The 20,421-nt window shown below is 42.2% G+C and overlaps 2 protein-coding genes across 3 annotated transcripts; both read left to right on the top strand.

Annotated features, from left to right (window-relative positions):
* The first annotated feature begins 1 nt into the window (after nucleotide 1).
* Nucleotides 2-9,315, top strand: HARS2 (histidyl-tRNA synthetase 2, mitochondrial). Of its 2 annotated transcripts, XM_027841403.1 has the most exons (13): nucleotides 2-411; nucleotides 2,786-2,860; nucleotides 3,285-3,404; nucleotides 3,515-3,610; nucleotides 4,008-4,133; nucleotides 4,243-4,350; nucleotides 4,591-4,689; nucleotides 5,232-5,325; nucleotides 5,901-6,028; nucleotides 6,121-6,363; nucleotides 6,511-6,624; nucleotides 6,837-6,983; nucleotides 7,411-9,315. In XM_027841403.1, the coding sequence occupies exons 1-13, from the start codon at nucleotides 268-270 to the stop codon at nucleotides 7,468-7,470; spliced, it is 1,554 nt and encodes a 517-aa protein (XP_027697204.1). In that variant the 5' UTR covers nucleotides 2-267; the 3' UTR covers nucleotides 7,471-9,315. The 2 variants fall into 2 exon arrangements, with proteins under 2 accessions (XP_027697204.1, XP_027697212.1); XM_027841411.1 differs by lacking the exon at nucleotides 6,837-6,983.
* A 94-nt stretch (nucleotides 9,316-9,409) lies between these two features.
* ZMAT2 (zinc finger matrin-type 2) lies at nucleotides 9,410-16,690 on the top strand. The gene is made up of 6 exons (XM_027841422.1): nucleotides 9,410-9,518; nucleotides 10,138-10,231; nucleotides 12,307-12,430; nucleotides 13,121-13,194; nucleotides 14,042-14,187; nucleotides 14,796-16,690. Exons 1-6 carry the CDS (start codon nucleotides 9,501-9,503, stop codon nucleotides 14,937-14,939), a joined length of 600 nt encoding a protein of 199 aa, XP_027697223.1. The 5' UTR covers nucleotides 9,410-9,500; the 3' UTR covers nucleotides 14,940-16,690.
* The last annotated feature ends 3,731 nt before the right edge of the window (nucleotides 16,691-20,421 follow it).

Below are 20,421 nucleotides of genomic sequence, written 5' to 3'. Positions count from 1 at the left end.
GAAGCGTGGAGGCAAGAGCCACCGGGTCCTGACCCAACGAGACACTCGCCTCTGGCAGTCTGCCTCTTGGCGAATTTGATACGTGGGGGCATCACTTCACTTTTCCTTGGCACTCTTTGCCCCAGTTTCCCTTTCTCACTCCCAGGACCCAGCCCAGGCGCTCTCTCTGCCTCAATCCTCCCTCCCTCCCTCTTCTCCCGGTGTACAGCCTTCTGCGGGGCTGCACGAACCCCAGAACCGCGGGAAGAGAAGCCCCCACCCCTCGCCATGCAGCGCCTCGGACCCTGGTCTCGGGAGGCCTGGGCTGCGCTGGCTCTCCAGTTGCTGCGACCTCCCCGCGCCCCCTGCGCCGGAGCAACGCTGCTTTTCCGCCGGGTGCAAGGAGGCCTGGTGCAGCCTCCAGCGCGGGAGGTATGTTCTGCCTTCTCACGTTTCTCAGCGTTTTTCCAGGGCTCCTTGGATCACTTTATCGGTCAGTCTCCCCAGTTGAGATTGTAAGGGCAGAACCTTATGGTCTTTTCAGTACCCAGCCCTTGGTAGGCTTTTAACGTCTGTGAAGGTGAACTGAGTTTTCTAACTGTTCTCGGACTGATTCCACCACTGTGTGACTGAGTTAAACTCGTTCAAATCAAGGAATCCGACTTTTGAATTTGTATCCTACGATATGAATAGGTTTTTAAATAAATGCTTGATTTATTTAAAAGGTCTTAGTTTCCTCATCGGTAAAACGAAGGTTTAAATTAAATGGGCCCCTTCTAGTTCCAACATTTTCATGATTTTGGGTTTTGACCTCTAAGTGGCTGGTTGGTTTAGTTCCTCAGAACTGCCTTTGTATTTTGAGCCAGTGGACCGGAGTGCTTCGCCCTCTAGTGTTTGTGCCTGGAGTCCCATAGTCTATGATTTTAATTTATTCACCTACTTAAAATTATACGTTTTGTTCAGACACATCATACAGAGAACCTCGGGACTGTCAATTGAATCATCCTCACCTAAATGAAGACTTCAAGCAAAGCTAGATGGCTACTTGTTTTTTATATTATAGAGTGGATTCCTGTTTAGGTTCAGGTTAAGATAATTTGCTTCTGAGGCCCTTTCTAGCACTGAATGAATGAATGAAAAAATATTTAAGTTTGGACTAAGCTCAAAGCATTGTGCTAAGCACTGACAATACGAATAGAAAAGTTATGCAGTCCCTCTTCTCAAAAAGCTCACATTCTGGTAGAGGAAACCAGGCATACAGAAGATTTTTTTAATTGCAAATCAGACAGAAAGGTTCCATGGTCCTTATGGTGTAGGGCCAAAGCAGGTAATAATGTCTTCTTTAGAGGTTTTGTAGTCCTACAATTTAGAAACCTTAACCTCTCTAAATTTCTATTTCCTAATTTTAAAAATAAGGATAATACTTGCACACTGCTTACCTTACAGGTGTGAGGAAAACACATTGGAAAAATTAAAATATTACATAAAAATGAGTTATTGCTGTAATCATTGTTAGAGATGAATAAATTGCTGCCCTAAGAAATTAAATGATTTGATCAGTCACCCAGTTGTTAAGTAACAATACAAGGACTATTTTGAGGTACAACTCTGTTTTCTCAGGTTTCTGAGAAGTCTTTATTGTATAGCCTGCTATAATAAACTAGTATTTTTCCATTTTTTCACACATCCTGCCAAAAAAAATGATAGGATCCCTTCCCTTGGAGAACTTACAATCTAGTATTGTGATGCAGTGAAAAGTGTGTTGGGATTGGATTTAGAGGACCTGAGTTTAAACCTTAAAATATCACTAATTCCCTGTGTGACCTTGGGTAAGCTACACAAACTTTCTAGGGCTTGGTTTCCTTATCTGTATTTAAAATGAGGGGATTGAATTAGATGGTCTTTAAGGTGCCTTCTAGCTTCAAATCTTTCATCCTTTTCATTGGGGGAGAACGGAAGGGAATAAGCATTTATATAACACCTATTGTGTGCTGGGCACTGTGCTAAGCACTTTTTTTACTGATATTTCATTTGATCCCCACAGCATCCCTGAGACTTAGGTGCTGTTATTATTCCTATTTTATGTTTTAGGAGACTGAGGCAAATAGGTTGTGATTTTCCTAGGATGACACGTAGCTAGTAAGTGCCTGAGGCCAATTTTGAACTCAAGTCTTCCAGACTTTAAGCCCAATGTTCTAGCCACAGGGCCACTCGCTGCCTCAATAGAGGAGTTAATAATTTAATGCTAACAAATAAAAATCTAATAAATTATTCTTGTTGTATCTTTATTTTTTTATCTTTATTCTGAAACATCTTTCTGTCAGAACCCATCTAGGTCCAAAGGGCCATAGCTTACCCCTTTTGTAGGGAGTCACCCTTCTGGTCTGTCATAATTATTTTTATTTTTTGAAACTAGAGGTAAAGACCCTTTTTAGTTCCTGGTGTTGCCATAGGTTCATTTTTTTTTTTTTAAGTTCTTGTTTGTTTCTGGGTCTTAGTTTCCTTGGATGTAAGTTAGCAAAAAGTCTTGAGTAGGATTGACTGGCAGAGTTTGACTTAGCAAAAAGTACAGCTGGTGTTTGACCCTTCTAGGAATGGAGGGTACCAGAATGAGAGTAAATCATACTGTAGGGTGGGAAGGATATCCCAATACAATGAGAGCCCCTGGGAAAAAGATCTGACTTCATTCGAAATCCTTTATGGACACAATTCCAGCACAAGTGAAGAGTCTGTAGAACTTTTCTCCTTGTAACTGGAAGACTGGAAATTCAAGGGGTCAGAGATGTAAGCCATTGTTTCCTTCCAGTTTGCAGAGGCCAGGTTGAAGACTCAGCTGGAATCAGATAAAGAGAAATCCAGTTTTGTTATCAAGACTCCCAAGGTAATCCTCTTCTCTCTTCCATTTTGGTCTCCTTTTCCAATATCCTGGGTGCTTGGAAAGATAAATCTGCTCCTGAGTTGGGACCTTGCAGTGAATTAGAGTTTGTATCATATAATGGATAGAATTGTACTTGAAGTCAGAAAGAACTGGGTTCAAATTTTACATCAGACATTTACTAACTATATGACTCTTGTCAGGATACTTCACTTCTCAGTTTCTTCATTTGTAAAATGAGGATAATAATAGTACCTCCCTCATAGGGTTGTTGTGAGAATAGAGTGTGTAAAGTACATTACAAACCTTAAAGTGCTTTACAAGTACAAACTATTGTGGTAACGTCTGTCCATCATCCCCTGTAGCTTCTACAGTTTGCCTTTAAACTCTTCCCCTACTTCCCTTTATTCTGGTTGCTTTTGGCTCATAGGGTACCAGAGATCTTGGCCCTCAACAGATGATTATTCGAGAGAAAATCCTTACTGCTGTCATCAGCTGCTTCAAGCGCCATGGAGCTAAAGGGCTAGACACTCCAGCATTTGAACTAAAGGTGACAGAAAGGACAAGGGGGGAAGGGAGGAGTAGTATTGAAATTCTTCCTTTCTTAGCCTCCAGTATCCCAAACCATATTTTTTAAGCTGTAGACTTGTGCTTGTCCAGGAAGTGCTAATGGAGAAGTATGGAGAAGACTCCAGACTCATCTATGAACTGAAGGATCAGGGTGGGGAGCTACTGGCTCTTCGATATGACCTCACAGTATCCTTCTAAGAACAGTTTTACTTTATCCCGGACTGTCCTTGCCCAAATCAAGGGAGGGAATTGTGGATGTCATGGTCATATCTGGAGCTCTGATTCCTGTGTTATGTTAGGTGGCCCGAAGAGGCATTCCCATAGTAAAGTAAGGGCTGAAGGTGGTGCTGAAGATCAGGCTTTCAAACTTAAATAATCTGGGAGAAGGGTTGAGGTGAATAGGAAGATCCCAGGGGTCTTAGGCCACTTAGATCCTTGATTCCCCTTCCCTGAATTTTCAGTTTGACAGGATGATGGAATCTACTGCTAGAGGTGTGAATTTCCCTAGTATCTGATTTGTATAGATGCAGTTGGTTGCCAGCTCTGGAGGAAGAGTGCTTCTTCCTTAATAATTTCTTGTGAGGTCCCTTTTGCTCGTTACCTGGCCACGAATAAGATAAAGAAGATGAAATGCTATCACATTGGGAAGGTGTGGCGACGGGAAAGTCCCTCCATAACCCAAGGTCGATACCGGGAGTTCTGCCAATGTGTGAGTGATTGGGTTAATGAGCAGTGGGGAGGGAGTTTTCTGAGTAACACCCCTAGAAACACATTTAATTAGAGGGTTTTCAAATTTTCACTGTTTCCTTTTGCTACAGGATTTTGACATTGCAGGTCATTTTGATCCCATGATCCCTGATGCAGAGTGTTTAAAGATCATATATGAAATCCTAAATGCGTTGCAGTTGGGGGACTTCTTAATTAAGGTGAATGTGAAAACGAGAAAGGGGGGTGTGCATGACCGGAGATTATATCCTTCGGGTTCTCATCTTACCTCCATGGTAGTCCCAACCTTACTCCTTGGCTTTAGCAGCTGTTTCTATATAGTCTGATTGCAAAGCTTCCCTTTTCCTCCTTTTACTAGAGGGAATCACTGGGAAAGGAGAATGGATCTCTCTTTTGGGAAAAGGTGTTGATGGAGTATCTGGTGCATATGGAATTCACAGGTGAATGACAGGCGAATTCTGGATGGGATGTTTGCTGTCTGTGGTGTCCCTGATAACAAATTCCAACTTATCTCTGCTTCAGTGGATAAGCTGGGCAAGGTAAGAAAGGAAGATCTTTTAATTTTCTCTCATCTAAGTTTTTGTAGCTTAACTCTTTCTGGGCCATTTGTTTCAGAAACTTAAAGGACAGTGTATAAAGTAAGCTCTTGTAAAGAGGTACAGAGAAAGTCTAAACCATGATCTGATTTCAATCCTTCAGTGGGGACTTGAAGTTTACCTCTTTGCCTAATAACAGTTTTTATTAATATTGAAATGTAAGGTTTACAAAGTACTTTCCTCATAACAGTCCTATGAAGAAGCCATTAAAATTATAATTATCCTTACTTTACAGGTTAGGGAATAAGCAGTTTAAGTGACTTGCCTTGAGTCACATAGCTAGTAATGGTTGAAGACAAAATTCCAACTTAGTTCTTTCCTGAACCCCAGGTTTTTACTCTGTCTATTACTTTATCCTAACTCTTGTCTATTATAGATTTTAAGCACTTGGTAGGCATTCAAATGCTTACTGATTGAATTATAATGCCTCTTGTTATGAAAGAAAGTAGGTTCTTGGATATAAACTAATATTTCTCTATCTACAGATGTCCTGGAAGGATGTGAGACAAGAGATGGTAGGAAAGATCGGTCTGGCCCCTGAAGTGGCCGATTGCATTGGGGTTTACATCCAGCAGCATGGTAAGAAGCAGGTTCCCCAAGACTTGAATGTACATATAATAGGGGCTAGAATCTGTATCTGTTGTACATCTAACACTGAGCTGAGTCCACTTTTCTAGAGAGACAGATAGGTCCCTTGGGATAAAGGTGGTCTCGAACTTGTTTCAGCCTTTTCCTATCTTTTTTGCTTCTTTAGAAGGAAGAAAGCAGAAGCAAGGGAATAACAGTGGTAATGGGACTTCTCTCAAGCACCATGGTGTGGATTTTTTTGGAAAGATAGTGAGGTAGAGTAAAAAGGACACTGAACTTGAAGTCAAGAAAGATCTCAATTAGAATCTTGCCTTTGATACACACTGGCTTGGTGACTTAACCTCCATGAGTCTCTACTCATTTATGCAATGGAAATAATAATCTTTATACTACTTATCTCACAGGGTTGATGTGAAGATTAAATAAAATATGTAAAGTAGTTTGAATGCCAGCTATTTTTATTGTTTTTAATCCATCTTATTTTTTTGGTTGCATAGACTTGTTTGGATGAATTCCAAAGATCTTGTTTCCCCTGGCTATCTGACTTTTATGTTTGACTTTCCCAGGTGGAGTGTCCCTAGTAGAGCAGCTGCTGCAGGATCCCAAACTCTCACAGAACAAGCAGGCCCTGGAGGGGTTGGGGGACCTGAAACTGCTATTTGAGTATCTGACACTGTTTGGTATTACAGAGAAGGTGAGTAGGGGAAGGGCAGGCCCCAGCAGATTGCAGAGGATCCCAGGACATGTCTGTCCTGTGAGACTGACCATATCTCCATGTCCCCACAGATCTCCTTTGACCTGAGCCTGGCTCGAGGCCTGGACTACTATACAGGGGTGATCTATGAAGCAGTGCTTCTTCAGACCCCAGCCAGACAGGGGGAGGAACCACTTGGTGTGGGCAGCGTGGCTGCTGGAGGGCGCTATGATGGGCTTGTTGGCATGTTTGACCCCAAGGGCCGCAAGGTGCCATGTGTGGGGCTCAGCATTGGGGTTGAAAGGATCTTCTCCATTGTGGAACAGAGGATGGAGGTAGGACCTTGTTAGGAGTAAGTGGAGAAGTCCCTTCCACACTTTCTAAGACTGTCTGGACCCTCTTTCTGAAAGTGAGGGGCTCCTGATCCTGATTTGTTGAAGAGGAATTTTAGCCAGTGTTTTTTGCCTGTCTTTCTTCTCTAGGCCACTGAGAAAATTCAGGTGACAGAGACACAGGTCCTTGTGGCTGCAGCACAAAAGAATTTCCTTAAGGAACGGATGAAACTGATTGCAGAGCTCTGGGATGCTGGGATCAAGGTAAGATAGAACAGGTACCAGTGTCCTGTGGTCTGGGGCAATACTCCCCTGAATCTGTCTGGTCACAATTAGAGTAGCTTTTTCTAGGGGAGGAGGGCCAGGTGTTGGAATGAGTCTTTTTTTCTAGGGGTGGGAGAGTAGGGGGAAGAGGGTGGTGAGGCAGTGGGTGTACTGTACTATGCCAAATCCCAGGGGTTATCTGTTGCTTCAAGGCTGAGATGCTTTATAAGAAGAACCCCAGTTTCCTGACTCAGCTGCATTACTGTGAGGAGACAGGCATTCCACTGGTGGCCATTATTGGGGAGCAAGAACTAAAAGATGGTGTCATTAAGCTTCGTTCTGTGGCCAGCAGGGAGGAGGTAAGACAGTGATGGCAGAGGTAGGGCAGATCAAACTGTCCAAGAGAACTATGCTATTAAAAAAATTCTTGGGAATAGTGAATTGTAGGGCAGCTGAGATTCTAGAGAAGACAAGTAGCCACCACAATAGCCTGGAACAAGGGGCTCAGAAATTAGATAGGCCAGAGACAGATGACATACATCTCCATGGCTAGATTTTGGAAGTTAAACAGAATAGTCAGACTACATAGTCTTGCCTTCCGTGACTTTATTTAATGTGGATAGATGTATCTTACACAAAAACACTGGTGACATGCACATGCAAACACCTTTGTGATAATTGCATATGTAGATGCTGACAGACTATAGGGTGAAAGAGCTGGCAAGCAGCTAGAGCTGCTGAAGAATTTATTTTTCTGTAACTCACATCACAACTTTCATGTTTCAGGTGGACATTAAACGGGAATATATCGTAACTGAAATCCAGAGGAGAATGTCTGAATCCTGATCTTGCCAGTTTTTCATCTGCTACTTGTTCCAGTGGTGAAGATCTAGTCCACTATTATGGCCCTATCCAGTTTCACATTTGGGTCAGGGTAGACTACACATCCCTTCTGCCTCCTTCCTGCAACTCCCTCCTCTGTGCTCCTTGTTTGGAGGTGGGGGAGTATCAATGGCACATGGGCTTCTGAATCCTCTTGATTTAAATCAGTGGGTGTTCGAGAGGAAGCGGGAGCATCCACTTTTAACAGGTGGGGGATAGTGCCTTCTATAATAAGAATGTCACAGAGACACTACAGAGACAGTGGTACGTTTGTACTATCACTGACTGCAAATAAGACTTTAAGTTGAACTGTGTTCTTTGAGCAGTCTTTGAGGGAGTTAAATTCTGAAGGAATCTTGAAGTGTGAGGAAGTTCTTTCTGAGGTCAGAACTTAGATGCTCAGTAGAGGTCTAAACCAACCAGGAAAAAAGCTTGACTGTCCTAGAGATATGCTTCCAGCCTGTTATTTCTTGCTTTGAGTGTTGTAAGGAGACAGGGAGGAGGGAGGAGTGGATGTCTGATTGAGTCCAAACTCAAATGAGATAAAAAAGGCATGATGTAACTCCTTTCCTAGCTTTTCTCCCTTGTGCTAGGGATAAACTCATGTTTAGCTTCCTCGTGGTTTTGGATGTTGAATTGAGCAGGTCACTTTAGCTCTCCAGGCTTCAGTTCCTTATCTGTAAAATGAAGAGGTTGGACCAGATGACCTCTAGTTGTGCCCACATGTATGAAACATGTCCCCATGAACCATAACAACAAAAAGGAACACTTGATAAGTAAGGGTGAGATTGGTGCTTTCTCCCCCTCCACTGATCCTAGGTATAAAACTATCCTATCGTTGCGATCTTTTTCCTGGGCCAGACCAGCTGCTGTTACTATCCTGTGACTTCCCACATGAGTAGCTATTTGGAGATGATTTTATAATATATTGAATGTAACTAATTTAGACACTTTGTAATTAGAAGCATTTTATTTACATTAAGTACAGGGAATGATTTGGGTATAAAAATCTGGGCTATCTTTGGTCTGGGAATATAACTTTACTTTTACATATTACGACATTTCTGTGGAGATTTCTGTTCCCAGGATCCTCAGTCCTTACTATAATTATTCTGTCCTTGGGAAGGTGCCAAGTTCCGAGTGGCATCTAGTGTTTTGGCCCTTTATTATGTAGCCAGTGGCAGGCATTTAAGTAGACTCGTCTCCTTTGTCACTGCAACACAGGAGGAAAACACCCATGTACTTAATATTCCCAATGTTTGCAACCGAAGTGTTCCCAGCCTATTCCTTATGTCTCCTTTTCTCCATTGTTAGGAATGTATAACTAAAACTACTCCTACAAAGGTCATTATGCTCAGAAGACAAGCTTGGGCTTTTCTGGGTTTCAGGACTGATTTTGCAAGCCTAAGATCCAAGAACTGTGTCCTCCTACTCCAGGCCCGCCTTTGGAAAGGCCGCTGAAGACCGTGGGAGGTGGGGGTGGGGCAGTGGAGGGTGGGGGGAGGTGCCGGGTTCTTCCCTCGCTGTGGCTTCAGCTTCTGAGCAAGGCCGGGTCGGCCTCGGACCCTCACTGAGTTGGCCGCTTTGTGGGACCCTCTTCCCAGGGGAACTTAGGACTGGTGTCGAATGTCAGTCTCCCATCTCCCCGCCCCCGGGGGCGTGTACCTTCCTGGGCATTCTGATTTTGTTTGGTGCCGTGTGAGCCAACCACAACCTCTCTGGGCTTGTTTCCACGTCTGTAAAACGAGGGTTGGGCTTAATCTTTGATTTGTAAAAGACATAACAGGAAATAAAAGGTACTTCCTATCGCTTCGTGTGGCGCGTGCGCAATTTATAAAGGGTGTGCGTTAGTGAGACGGAAGTGCTTATCTCTGAAGTCCTCCAGTGACGCTCTAGCCTGGTAGTACGATAGAGGCTTCGGAGGACTGCTCTGCTTTACGGCTCCAGGCAGTCTTTACATTATTTTCCGTCTTCATCTTCACTTCGCCGCGAAGATGGCGTCTGGCAGCGGGGTAGGTGTGTTGTGGGGGCCGGAGGAGTTTCGGGGGTTTCGTTTGGGTCCGAGTGTTCTTTCTCACAGAGTTTCCGCTCCAGCCTGGCCCTGGAGACGGCAGTCCCAAGTTTGCAGCCGCTTTCTTGGGCGCAGTGCCGCGCCGAGGGGTTCCGGAGCCGCGGAGGCTCGCTGCCGCGCATTGCCGCCGTGCACGGGCACCTCGCCGAGCCTGCGGTGGTCACTTACTGTGTGTGGAGTGTGTGCCAGGCACTGGGGCAGATAGAAACTTGACATAACGTTGTGTGGCCCCGTGGAGTTTAGTGTCTAGTCTGAGGGTAAGACGCCAATCCAGTTAGTTACAATACACAGTATTAAGTGACTCTTTATGCTTTCTGAGGATGTAGATGGTGATGGAAGATCCCTTGAAGGAGATGGCATTTGAGGCTGGCTTTATCGAATGTATTTAACAGGCTAATTTGGACAAGGGAAGGGAGGACTGATATTCCAGACTTTGGAAACCCACGCTCTGAGCTAAGACAGTGTTATATTTTCTGTGTGCTTGGGTACTGGAAAACTACTAAGTGGTAGGATTCTCTGGGAAGGGTAGCAGAAAATCCAGAAATGCTTTCTTTTGACAGACTAAAAACCTGGATTTCCGCCGAAAGTGGGACAAAGACGAATATGAGAAACTTGCAGAGAAACGACTTAATGAAGAAAGAGAGAAAAAAGATGGTGAGTAAAACTCCCTTGAATTTCCACTTTCTCTGGGCATGCAGAGGATTAGATGGCAGAAATAGTTTAGTGAATTAAGAAATTTTGGTTCTGGTTTCTGCCCTTTTACCAGCAGATTCTTTGGCATTTGTGCAGTTTACTGCACCTCTCTAGGCCTCAGTTTTTAATCAATGCTTCCTTGCCTTTTGCCTTGCCTCCTTTCTTTAGTTGCTGCCCTAACGCTGGATAATTTCAGAGCTCAGAAATACAGGTTTTAGACAGTGTGAATTACCACTGTGAATGCTACTCTTCATCTTCATACACAGAAAAAATCTTTGGATTGACATAAGAAGGGTTATATCCTAACCCATAAACTTCAGTTAGCTTATGAAAAGCAGGACTCTATATAGTAAAGATTGTGAGTATAGGTCTTGTGAGTTGCACTGTTGCCAAATCTGATCATAATCTTTGATGTACTGGTTCCTTGAGTGATTTAAGAGTTGGGGGATTTGTTTCTTTGTTGCTGCTCCCACTTGGTTTGCTCAACAGTCAGTTCTCCCTTTCTACACTTTGGCAGGGTACTGAAGGATACCTTCATTCCAGCTTTTTATTTTCTGACAACTTAGCTTCATTATTTTTCTTCTTCATTCCTGTTGATAAAATAGCTGTCAGATAGCAATTTTGTCAATTCTGTCTCTTGACATCTCACATCTGTCTCCATCTTTCTATTCACAGCTGCTACTCTACATCAAGCCCTCATCACTGCTTTCCCAAACTATTGCAGATACCTCCTAATTGGTCTCTTTGCCTCAAATCTTTTTCCCCCTTGTCCAACTGATTTTCCATACCATTGCCAATATATTCCAAAAGCACTGGTGTGACAAGTCACTCCCCTGCTCAGTATACCCTAGTCACTCTCTGTTACATCTTAGATCAAACATAAGCTCCTCCCTTTGGCATTTAATATCGACCTACTTTTCCAAGCTTATTGTATGATATACACTTTAGAGTCCAACCAAATTGACCTTGTTCTTTTTTAAACATGATATTCTGTCTCCTAGCTCTGTGACTTTGCACAAGCTTTCTAATCGGAATGCATCCCTGCTTACCTCCACCTCTTAGAATCCCTAGTTTCCTTAAGAGGTTGGCTCAAGCTTTATCTCCTTCATGAGGTCTTGCCTTGAATCCTGCAGCTGCTAGTGTTTCTCACTCAAAATGACCTTGTCCTGTGTTTATTTTGTATGTAAATGTGTGTATGTGTGTATGTGTGGTATATTTTCAGCGCCAATAAAATTAAGTTCCTTGAAGGCAGAACCTTTCATTTTTTTCCTTTTTATTCCCAATACCACATGATACTATAATGTGGTAGATACTTAATAAATGCTTGTGATCAGTTGATTGCTTGATCTTACTCTTATTAAATTACTTGAGTCAGTGATTTGTTCCTTCAAAGTATTACTGAAATCTCTCCTGTGACTTTAGTTCCCAGGCAGACCATCTAATTCAATTTAATATGTTATTTACAATCTGCTGCTTTTGGAACCTCTGCCAAAGTTGGGGAGGAGGTGGCTGTTATTTTTTCTTTAACTCATTCTTACATCTTCAGTCATGTCCTAGGCAGTTAATGTCATAGGGAGCTGGTCAATTAGTCAACATCTTTGAGGAGTCTATTGTGTGTAGAGCAGGGCTTCTTAACCTCTTTTGTGTCATGGACCCTTTGGCTTGATGAAGCTCAATATTGTGGTTTTTGTTTTTTAAATCATATATAACTGAAGGAAATGCTAAATTTCACCTTGAGGTTAGTGGGAAAAAATACGTATTTTTTCCCTATCTAAGTTCACCTCCCCCCTCAAGTTTGTGCATAGACCTTTCAGGATTCTGTGGGATCCCAGGTTAAGACAGCCAGTATTATGTATTATTGCAGTGCCTGAATCTGGAGAAAAGGAAAATGAAATTAAATTGTTGACTGTACCAAGATTCTAGCTTTTAATTAACTTCATTCCTATCAGAAAAATACTTGGCTTTGAAAGGAACTATAGTTTCTAGCATTTCCTTCTCCAGCAAGGTCTTACTGACCACATTCACTTTTCTTTCAGGAAAACCAGTGCAGCCTGTCAAGCGGGAGCTCTTACGACACAGAGACTACAAGGTTGACTTGGAGTCTAAGCTGGGAAAGACCATTGTTATTACCAAGACCACCCCACAGTCTGAAATGGGAGGGTGAGTAGCCTCTTATTTTACTGCAAAGAGCAGGACTTATGAGTGGTCAGTAGTAACAGCCAGTAGGGTAACATCAGTTAGTTTTGGGGAGAGTTTCCTATAATAAACTTTAACTTATTGATAGACTGTTGTGGATTGGTTGACAGTCACCGAAGTTGAAGCCCGTTGGAATAAGTTTTTTTTAAATGAAAGAACTGGAAATGTGCAATTAATAAGAGAAGTAGCTGGGAAATATCTCTGGGGGTTGGAGTGGTGGGACCCTACGGGGTATGATTGATACTAACTCCTTAGAGCTTAGGGATTCAGGCCTCCTGGCAGCCTGGAAATGGAGCTTTGTCACATTGATAAGGACCCATGTTTAGAGTTTTTCTCCTTAGTCCATGCCTGCAGTGTAAAGCAGGAGATAGGGACTGACTCACAGTTCTTAAAGATTTAACTGGCAGACCACAGGCCTGTCACCATACTTCTCTTGGGCTTGCTGAGACTTTTGTCAGAACTGGCCACAGATGGCTGCTATACCCTCCTGTCTATTTCACTTGGGAGCTTATCTCTTAGTACCTCTTCCTGGTGATCTTGGGATGTCTTAGGAAATAAAAGATTGGGAAGTATTGACCTGAAGTTTTCAGTAAGGTAAGGGACATGATGTGTTTTCAGGCTGCTCAGATAATAGGTACTTCCATGTCTGTGTAGGTATTACTGCAATGTCTGTGACTGTGTAGTGAAAGACTCCATCAACTTCTTGGATCACATCAATGGAAAGAAACGTAAGGAATGAGGACATTTTGGAATGGGTTTTGGGGATCCCCACAGCTCTTGCTGGAGGCTCAGAGTAGAGGCTTTTCTCACCTTTGCACAGGGAGTTCCTTTCTCTTCATCAGTAGATGTTTATGGAGCTCATGAGATACATCATACTCTTTTATTCTACAATCCAATTAGCATATCTTCCCAGCTGTCCATTTTTATTGCCCAAATATAGACAGTTCCATCTTGTTCTTTGAGGTTGCTAGATGCAGGGACAGAAGTCCCTAGAGCTGCCCTCAGCAGAATTGGCTTTTGTTTCCTGAAACTACATAGGTTATGGAGAGACATCTTGGAAAGGGTTTATTCTTTCTTTTCTTTCTATATATATATATTTTTTTTTTTTGGTGAGGCAGTCAGGGTTAAGTGACTTGCCCAAGGTCACACAGCTAGTACGTGTCAAGTGTTTGGTCTGAGGCCAGATTTGAACTCAGGTCCTGACTTCAGGGCCAGTGCTCTATCTACTGTGCCACCTAGCTGCCCCTTGGAAAGAGTTTATTGAGGCAGCATGGTAATATGGCAAGAGTACTTGATTTGGAGACAGGAGACTTGGGTTTAAATCCTAGCCCTGCCACTTAACTAGCTGAATGACATTGGGCAAGTAACTTCATTTTTCTGGACCTCGTTTTCCTCATTTGTAAAATGAGAGTGTGGCTAGATGTTCTCTAATGTCTCTTCCAGGTCTAAATCTATGCTTTTAAGGTCCTAATTTGGGGGATGGGGGTAGGGGTAGGGGAGAGAAGGAATATGAGGGAGAGTAGGGAGGTAAGAAGCTAGAAGGAAGGATAACGGTTCTATATTTCTCTCCTTCAGATCAGCGGAATCTGGGTATGTCAATGCGTGTGGAGCGTTCCACCTTGGATCAGGTGAAGAAACGCTTTGAAGTGAACAAGAAGAAGATGGAAGAAAAACAAAAGGACTATGACTTTGAGGAGAGGATGAAAGAACTCAGAGAGGAGGTAAGGTTCAAGCCAGCATTTTCAGACTGAGGCTTTCATAAAATGTAGCTTTTGGGACCACTGGAAAGTATTCTCCTCTCAACGTGATATGAAATGGATATCTGCTATAGAACACACCCTTTCCCTATCTCCAGATTGCCTTTCTATGGTTTCCAAATCCCAGAAATGAGTGATGAAATAAATAGGTGCAGACTACAACATGTAAACCCCAATTCCAATATTGTCTTCCTGACTTGCTTACTTCCCAGACTATTCCAGGGGTGGGGAACCTGTGGCCTCAAGGCCACATGTGTTCCTCTAAGTCCTCAAGTGCAGCCTTTTGACTGAATCCAAACTTCAGGTCCAAACCCAAATCCTTTGGGATTTGTTCTATGAAGTTTGGATTCAATCAAAAGGCTGCACTTGAGGATGTAGAAGGCCACATGTGGCCTCCAGGCCACAGGTTCCCCACCCCTGCACTAGTACTTTAGCAGTGAACCCTTTGATTTAGAAGAATTTATTTCTGCCCCCTGATTTCCAGTGGTTCTGGCCCAGTGGCCTCTTTTGATGTTGTTGATCCCCTACTGTGGATCAGGAAAGCTAGAATGATCCTCTGTGGCTCTTTGCAGGAAGAGAAGGCCAAAGCGTACAAGAAGGAGAAACAGAAGGAGAAGAAGCGAAGGGCAGAGGAGGACTTGACATTTGAGGAGGATGATGAGATGGCAGCTGTTATGGGCTTCTCTGGCTTTGGCTCCACCAAAAAGAGCTACTGATTCTCTCGGAACTTGTCTTATTCCCAAGCCTGACTGTGGGATCGCTAATATCCAAGGCATTTGGGGAAATTCTTCAAAGACCTGACATGTGGAGGGAAGAAAGGAATTTGTTTCTCTCCCTTACAGCCAGAGTGTGGCCAGGATCTGGAGAAGTTGGGTTCCAGCCCTCTAATTTTCATATTTGATGGAGCTGCAGTTCATCTGTCCTAACTTCCTAATAAAAAAGAAACCTCCCACTCGTCAGCTGCTTCCCCGAAGCTCTTCCTGCATCCATCCTTCTCTCTTTCCTTCTCCCTCCCACAATGATTATCATAACGTTACCCAAATTTCTGCTTTTGTTCTCTTCAAGCCCTTGCCTTCTCTACCCTACCTCACCTTACACCTCCAGTGTTCTGGTTGTTTACTCCTAATGTTCTGTGGCCGTGTGTGAACATATAGTGTTCTGCCAGGTACTTGTATGTATGTGTGTGTGCATGAAGAATTCCTGTAGAGGGCTGGAGCCCAAGCCATAAGGCCACAACTGCTCTCATTCCTGACGTCTTAGGCTGCAGGTGCCTCCTGTGGCTTGTTTTAGAGCATGCAATGGGGAATTAAATGGATGAGTGTTTGGTGTGGTTCGTTTCTGGTGAGTTATTTGGCCTTTTTTGTTTAGTCCTGGGCTGTTTTAACTTTTAAATTTGTATCTTTTAAATGAAAATTACTCTGTTTTTGTCTTCCTTGTATTTAGACTCCAGTATGAGTCTTAACTGATGCAAAAAGCCCCAGTGTGGGATTTTGTGTGTGCCCAGGGACGAACTAACATATAGAATTAAAAGGAAAAAAATATGTTGGCTGGAACTATTTCTCATATTGGTACTAGATACACCATCTTTCTTTTGTGCTCTTTGCTCTTTTTCACACTGATGCTTTTTGCACAGAGCCCAACCTTAAATTTTCCCTTCCTTTGATTCCTATTAGCCTTTCTGTATGAGTCTCTACAGCCTTTCTTTTTCCCCTCACAAATTCAACTCTCTGCCTTCTCTCTAAGTCAACACTGGTTTGACTTCTTTGTGACTCTAATGAAATCACTGTGCACCTGGCTTTTAGCATAACAGAGCTCAATACTGGCTGTAGAGTCTAACTATTACCAGCTCTAGCAGGCAGAACTATAAGCAATTCTGATCCCCAGGTAAGCAGCATGAAAGGGTGCTGATAAACATTTTAAAACATCCTTTTTGGGGGGGAGGTGGACATAGAAGGACCTTGGACTCTGGGACATCAAGGGGCTAGTTCCCTTTGGGGGGGGGGTTTGAGTGGAAAGAAGGTTATCTGGTGAGTCAGTGGAAGGGGGGAGATAGATAAATTCTCCAGAATTTTTCACCAGCACTCTCCCTTTTCCCTCCCCTCCCACATTGCATAAGCATAGAGAATGGGATCTGGTTGTGTAAATATTCCAGGCCTTATACCTATTTCATAAGTCAGGCTGGCACCCTTAGGCAGAATACCAATGGAGTTTGTTAATTGGTTTGCTTTGTTGCCATAGTGAGGGGAAGAAGATTTTGAGGACTAGTGTTTGTTCTTGCCTAGCTTTTCTGAATCCGACTTACAGTGTCAGTGCCAGTAACAAAACTTTCCAATGTGCCTAATCACTGCCTGAAGCCCTGTGTGAGTTATATCTGCAGTAATAAATTTGTGCCAAGATTTAAAATAGGGTACACTTGCACTAACAGGCAACCAAATAAAGAGTCTATATGGCATCCCTTTAGATCAAAGCCAGCTTCACGTTCTCCTGGTTCTTTTTCTATATATACTTTTTTTTTTTTTTGTGAGGCAGTCCGGGGTAAGTGACTTGCCCAAGGTCACACAGCTAGTACGTGTCAAGTGTTTGGTCTGAGGCTGCATTTGAACTCAGGTCCTCCGGACTTCAGGGCTAGTGCTCTTATCCACTGTGCCACCTAGCTGCCCCTCTGGTTCTTTTTCAAGATATTCTCAGGGCTTTTCAGTTCATGTCCTATCTTGCCCCTTTTCATAGATCTTTAGCCTCCAGAAGGTAAAAAAGTTTCCATAGGACTTCAGCTTTATAGGGTTGTTGTTACCAGATTTTTCCGTTGCTTTTGGCAGGGGCCAAGCAGTACAGGAACTCTAGGCTCATTTTTTAGTTTCCTTGGCCAGAACCCAGTTGTGTCTCCATGATTGAAGATAAACTGCAGATTTCAAAAGTGCAATTTTGCCAAATAGGAAGAGACATATCTTAATTCTGTGTGTGTGTCTGAGGGGGTGGGGTGGTCAAGATAGAGGGACCAGATATGGGCAGAACTCTCATTTAACTCTCCCTCAAGTAAGGATGTTAGTGCTACATCAGTTTCTTGCTAAGATCTCTCCCTGGTGACATTCCTAGAGCTTTAAATTATCTGGGCTTAGTGGTTACCCTTTTCCCCTCAGGGATGCTTTAGTGATTACACTTTTATCAGGAACGCCAACTTCACTGGGTGATAGCCAGTATGACTAAATTTTATCTTTAAACTCTTGGTGATTTTACTCTTGCTTAAGTGCAATGATCTTTACCAGATCTGGATTCCAAACTGTCCTAGAGGACCTAAAAATTGTGACTTAAAAGGTAAGAAGGCAGGGTCTCTGGGTCATGGGAGGCTGAGGTTAGGCTGTAGAATTCACTTGGGTTGCTGCTGCTGGCTGGGAGAGAGACTGCAGGAAATTTGGAAAACATGAATTTTTGTGCTGTAGATTGTACAGTTGGTTGTTATTAGAACCTTAGATGCAGCAGAGGCTGGATGAAAAGGCCATTTAAGCCATGATAATTACTTCCTTGCCCTAGGATATCCACCAATATATAGGAAGAGACTACCATCGCTCATTTACAACAGTATTAGAGGAAACACCTGCCTCTCCCAGCACAGAGAAGAGATGGAGATGGAGAAACTACACAGTTAGGATTCTGTAATGAAGCATCCATTTAGTTTGAGATATTGTGATATCTTAGGATACAAGATATTCATGTTAAAATGAAACTACCAAGAACTATAAAGCCCAATAATGTTAATGTTTAGATGACTGGAAAGAAGCCCAGTTTATTGTCATGCTGAAGATAGGATGGAAGAGGGGAAAGAGGATATAGGAGAATTAAAAAGTATGTGCCTTTATAATACTAGAAGTATTTTCGGACATAGGTTTTGCAGGAATATAATATCATAGAATCATAGATTTAGAGTTGGAAGAGACCTTAAGCCTAGTCCAACCTCTTTATTTTACATATAAGGAAACAGATGTATAAAAGGTAAGTGACTTGGCCAAGGTCATTCAGGTAGTAAGTGGCAGAAGTGGTTTTGAATCCAAATCTTTTAACTCCAGATCCATTGCTTTTTGCATACCTTGCTGCCTCACCCCAAAAAAGACTGCCAACAAATTTTTGTTAAGGGCTTACTTATGTAGAAAGCTTAGTTCTGAAGATACAAAGATGTAAAAGGACACAGACTTATTGTTAGGTCACTCTAGGCCCACTAAAAAGTAAAACTAAACAGAACCAAAGAGCTTTTACTCAAGTTGTGGCTTCCTCTTTCCATGCCATGAATAGATACCCACTCTCCTCCATCTCAGATCCCTGTTACAAATGATCTTTCCCCACTGTCAAATCTTTTCTTGAATGTCTCTGTGGCACTTTCCCTCACCACCCTTGTTTCCTAGCTGTGTTTATGCCTTCATTTTATCTCTGTTCAATTGCATGGTGAAAGCATGATCTGTAGCCAATTTAGGGAAGGTATTAGTTGGTAGAAGGCAAAGTAAATGTATATAAAATGCAGGAGTTTGGACTAAGTAGGCTCCCAGATCTGTTTCTGCTGTAAATGTGTAATAATCTGAGTCCTAAGAATATTCAGGCCTGTGGATGAGTGGTAAAGAAAGAACATATCCATGCCGATTGCCAAATGATTCAAGGCAGGTGGATACTTTGAATCATTTGTCCCAAGAACTCATTAGACTGGAAAAGGTAGTTCATATCCAGTCTGCCTTTAGCTCAGTGATTTCTTGGATTTCAAATTTCAGTTATGAGTAAACAATTTACCCCTTAAGCATCCAGATCCCAAGACACTTATCAGGCTTTTTAATTTTTATTGTGAACTGAACAAATATCAGCAAATATTTCAATACAAAAGAAGCACAAAATGGCTCTTAAAAAAACTGAACTGTTAGGTACAGTTTTTTATTTTATTTTATTTTTAAAATTTTTTAGTTGGTTTTTAAGAAGTACATATATATATATACTTCACACATGTACATGTATATACGTGTACATATATGTATAACAAAATTATAATCAGACTACTCAGTTTCTGTATCCAGTTTTCTATGTTAAAAATATTTTATAGTTTTTTGCATCTTTATCACTACTCACTAAACCCCCATCCTACCTTGAAACATATATACATACAAAATATATGTATGCATATGTATATATTTGTGTGTATATGTATATACACATGTGTACATATTCATATGTTGATTTGCACCACATTGTCCGTGTTTGAGATTATGTATCTCATTCTGTATCTGTAGTTCATCACCTCTTTGTCAAGAGGTGGGAGATATGTTTCATCATAAATCTTTGAAGTCATAGTTTTGTCCTTCTGGTTTTGCTTTTTTTTTTTTTTGCTTCAATTAACATCTGCCTTTCCATATTTCTCTGAATCCACCTAATTCTTCTGGTCACTTCATTGTTTTTTTTTTCCTGGGTTTCTACTGGTAATTATTGTAGAGCTATTTTCTTCTGAGGCTTACCTTGTGATTCTCTTACTCCATAGTGTTCATTGTATTAGGAGTTTTCTTCTGTTTACTCATATCTTCAGCCCAATTTTATTGACTGGAACTCAAAATACAGGCCCTGCACCTTCATGAACTCTTTGATAAATGGTTTGGCACAGGTTCTGTCTCCTGCCACAATACCAGATTCTGCCCTATCAGTTAGGTCTTTTACTGAATTACTGAAATCCAGATGTCACAGTCCTGCCTTTCTTTGTGATAAGGCAGGTAGCTGAATCTTGGCACTATTTATTTTATTGACCTAGTTGGGAAATTGTTGCAGGTCAAGCCTTTCTTTCTGCAGCCCTGGTTCTGAAGAGTCAGGTCCCTGGAACCTAGACCAAGCCCTAATTACTGCCAGTATTTCCCATGGTTCCAAGACTGGCCTTGGTTTGTCTTTTGTAATATACCTCAAGATAAAAGAGACCTCAACTTTCAATCATGCAGGCTTCAGGGCATCCTTCTAAGTCACCTAATTTTGAAACATTAGCATCATCCTTGATTCCTCAGTTTGCTACTCCATATATTCAAATCAGTTTCCAGATCTTAACATTTCTATTACTGTAGCATCTATCCAGAGTCTCCTTATCTCTACTTATAGTCTTCACTTTAGTTCAGGCTCTCCTCACCTTTCCCCTAGACTATTGCAATAGCCTTCTAATTTGGCCTTCCTGCTTGAAGTCCTGCCTTCACC

Source organism: Vombatus ursinus, unplaced genomic scaffold (assembly GCF_900497805.2).
Source record: "Vombatus ursinus unplaced genomic scaffold, bare-nosed wombat genome assembly UNPS02004736.1, whole genome shotgun sequence".
Classification (NCBI taxonomy): Eukaryota; Metazoa; Chordata; class Mammalia; order Diprotodontia; family Vombatidae; genus Vombatus; species Vombatus ursinus.
This window is presented reverse-complemented; position numbering and strand designations above follow the sequence as displayed.

Coding starts and splice junctions, on each gene's coding strand:
- HARS2 (XM_027841403.1), top strand. CDS start 268: ATGCAGCGCCTCGGACCCTGGTCTCGGGAGGCCTGGGCTGCGCTGGCT. Junction 3,611..4,007: donor CTCTTCGATATGACCTCACA/GTATCCTTCTAA, acceptor ATTTCTTGTGAG/GTCCCTTTTGCTCGTTACCT. Junction 4,134..4,242: donor ACCGGGAGTTCTGCCAATGT/GTGAGTGATTGG, acceptor CTTTTGCTACAG/GATTTTGACATTGCAGGTCA.
- ZMAT2 (XM_027841422.1), top strand. Junction 12,431..13,120: donor CCACAGTCTGAAATGGGAGG/GTGAGTAGCCTC, acceptor ATGTCTGTGTAG/GTATTACTGCAATGTCTGTG. Junction 13,195..14,041: donor TCACATCAATGGAAAGAAAC/GTAAGGAATGAG, acceptor TCTCTCCTTCAG/ATCAGCGGAATCTGGGTATG.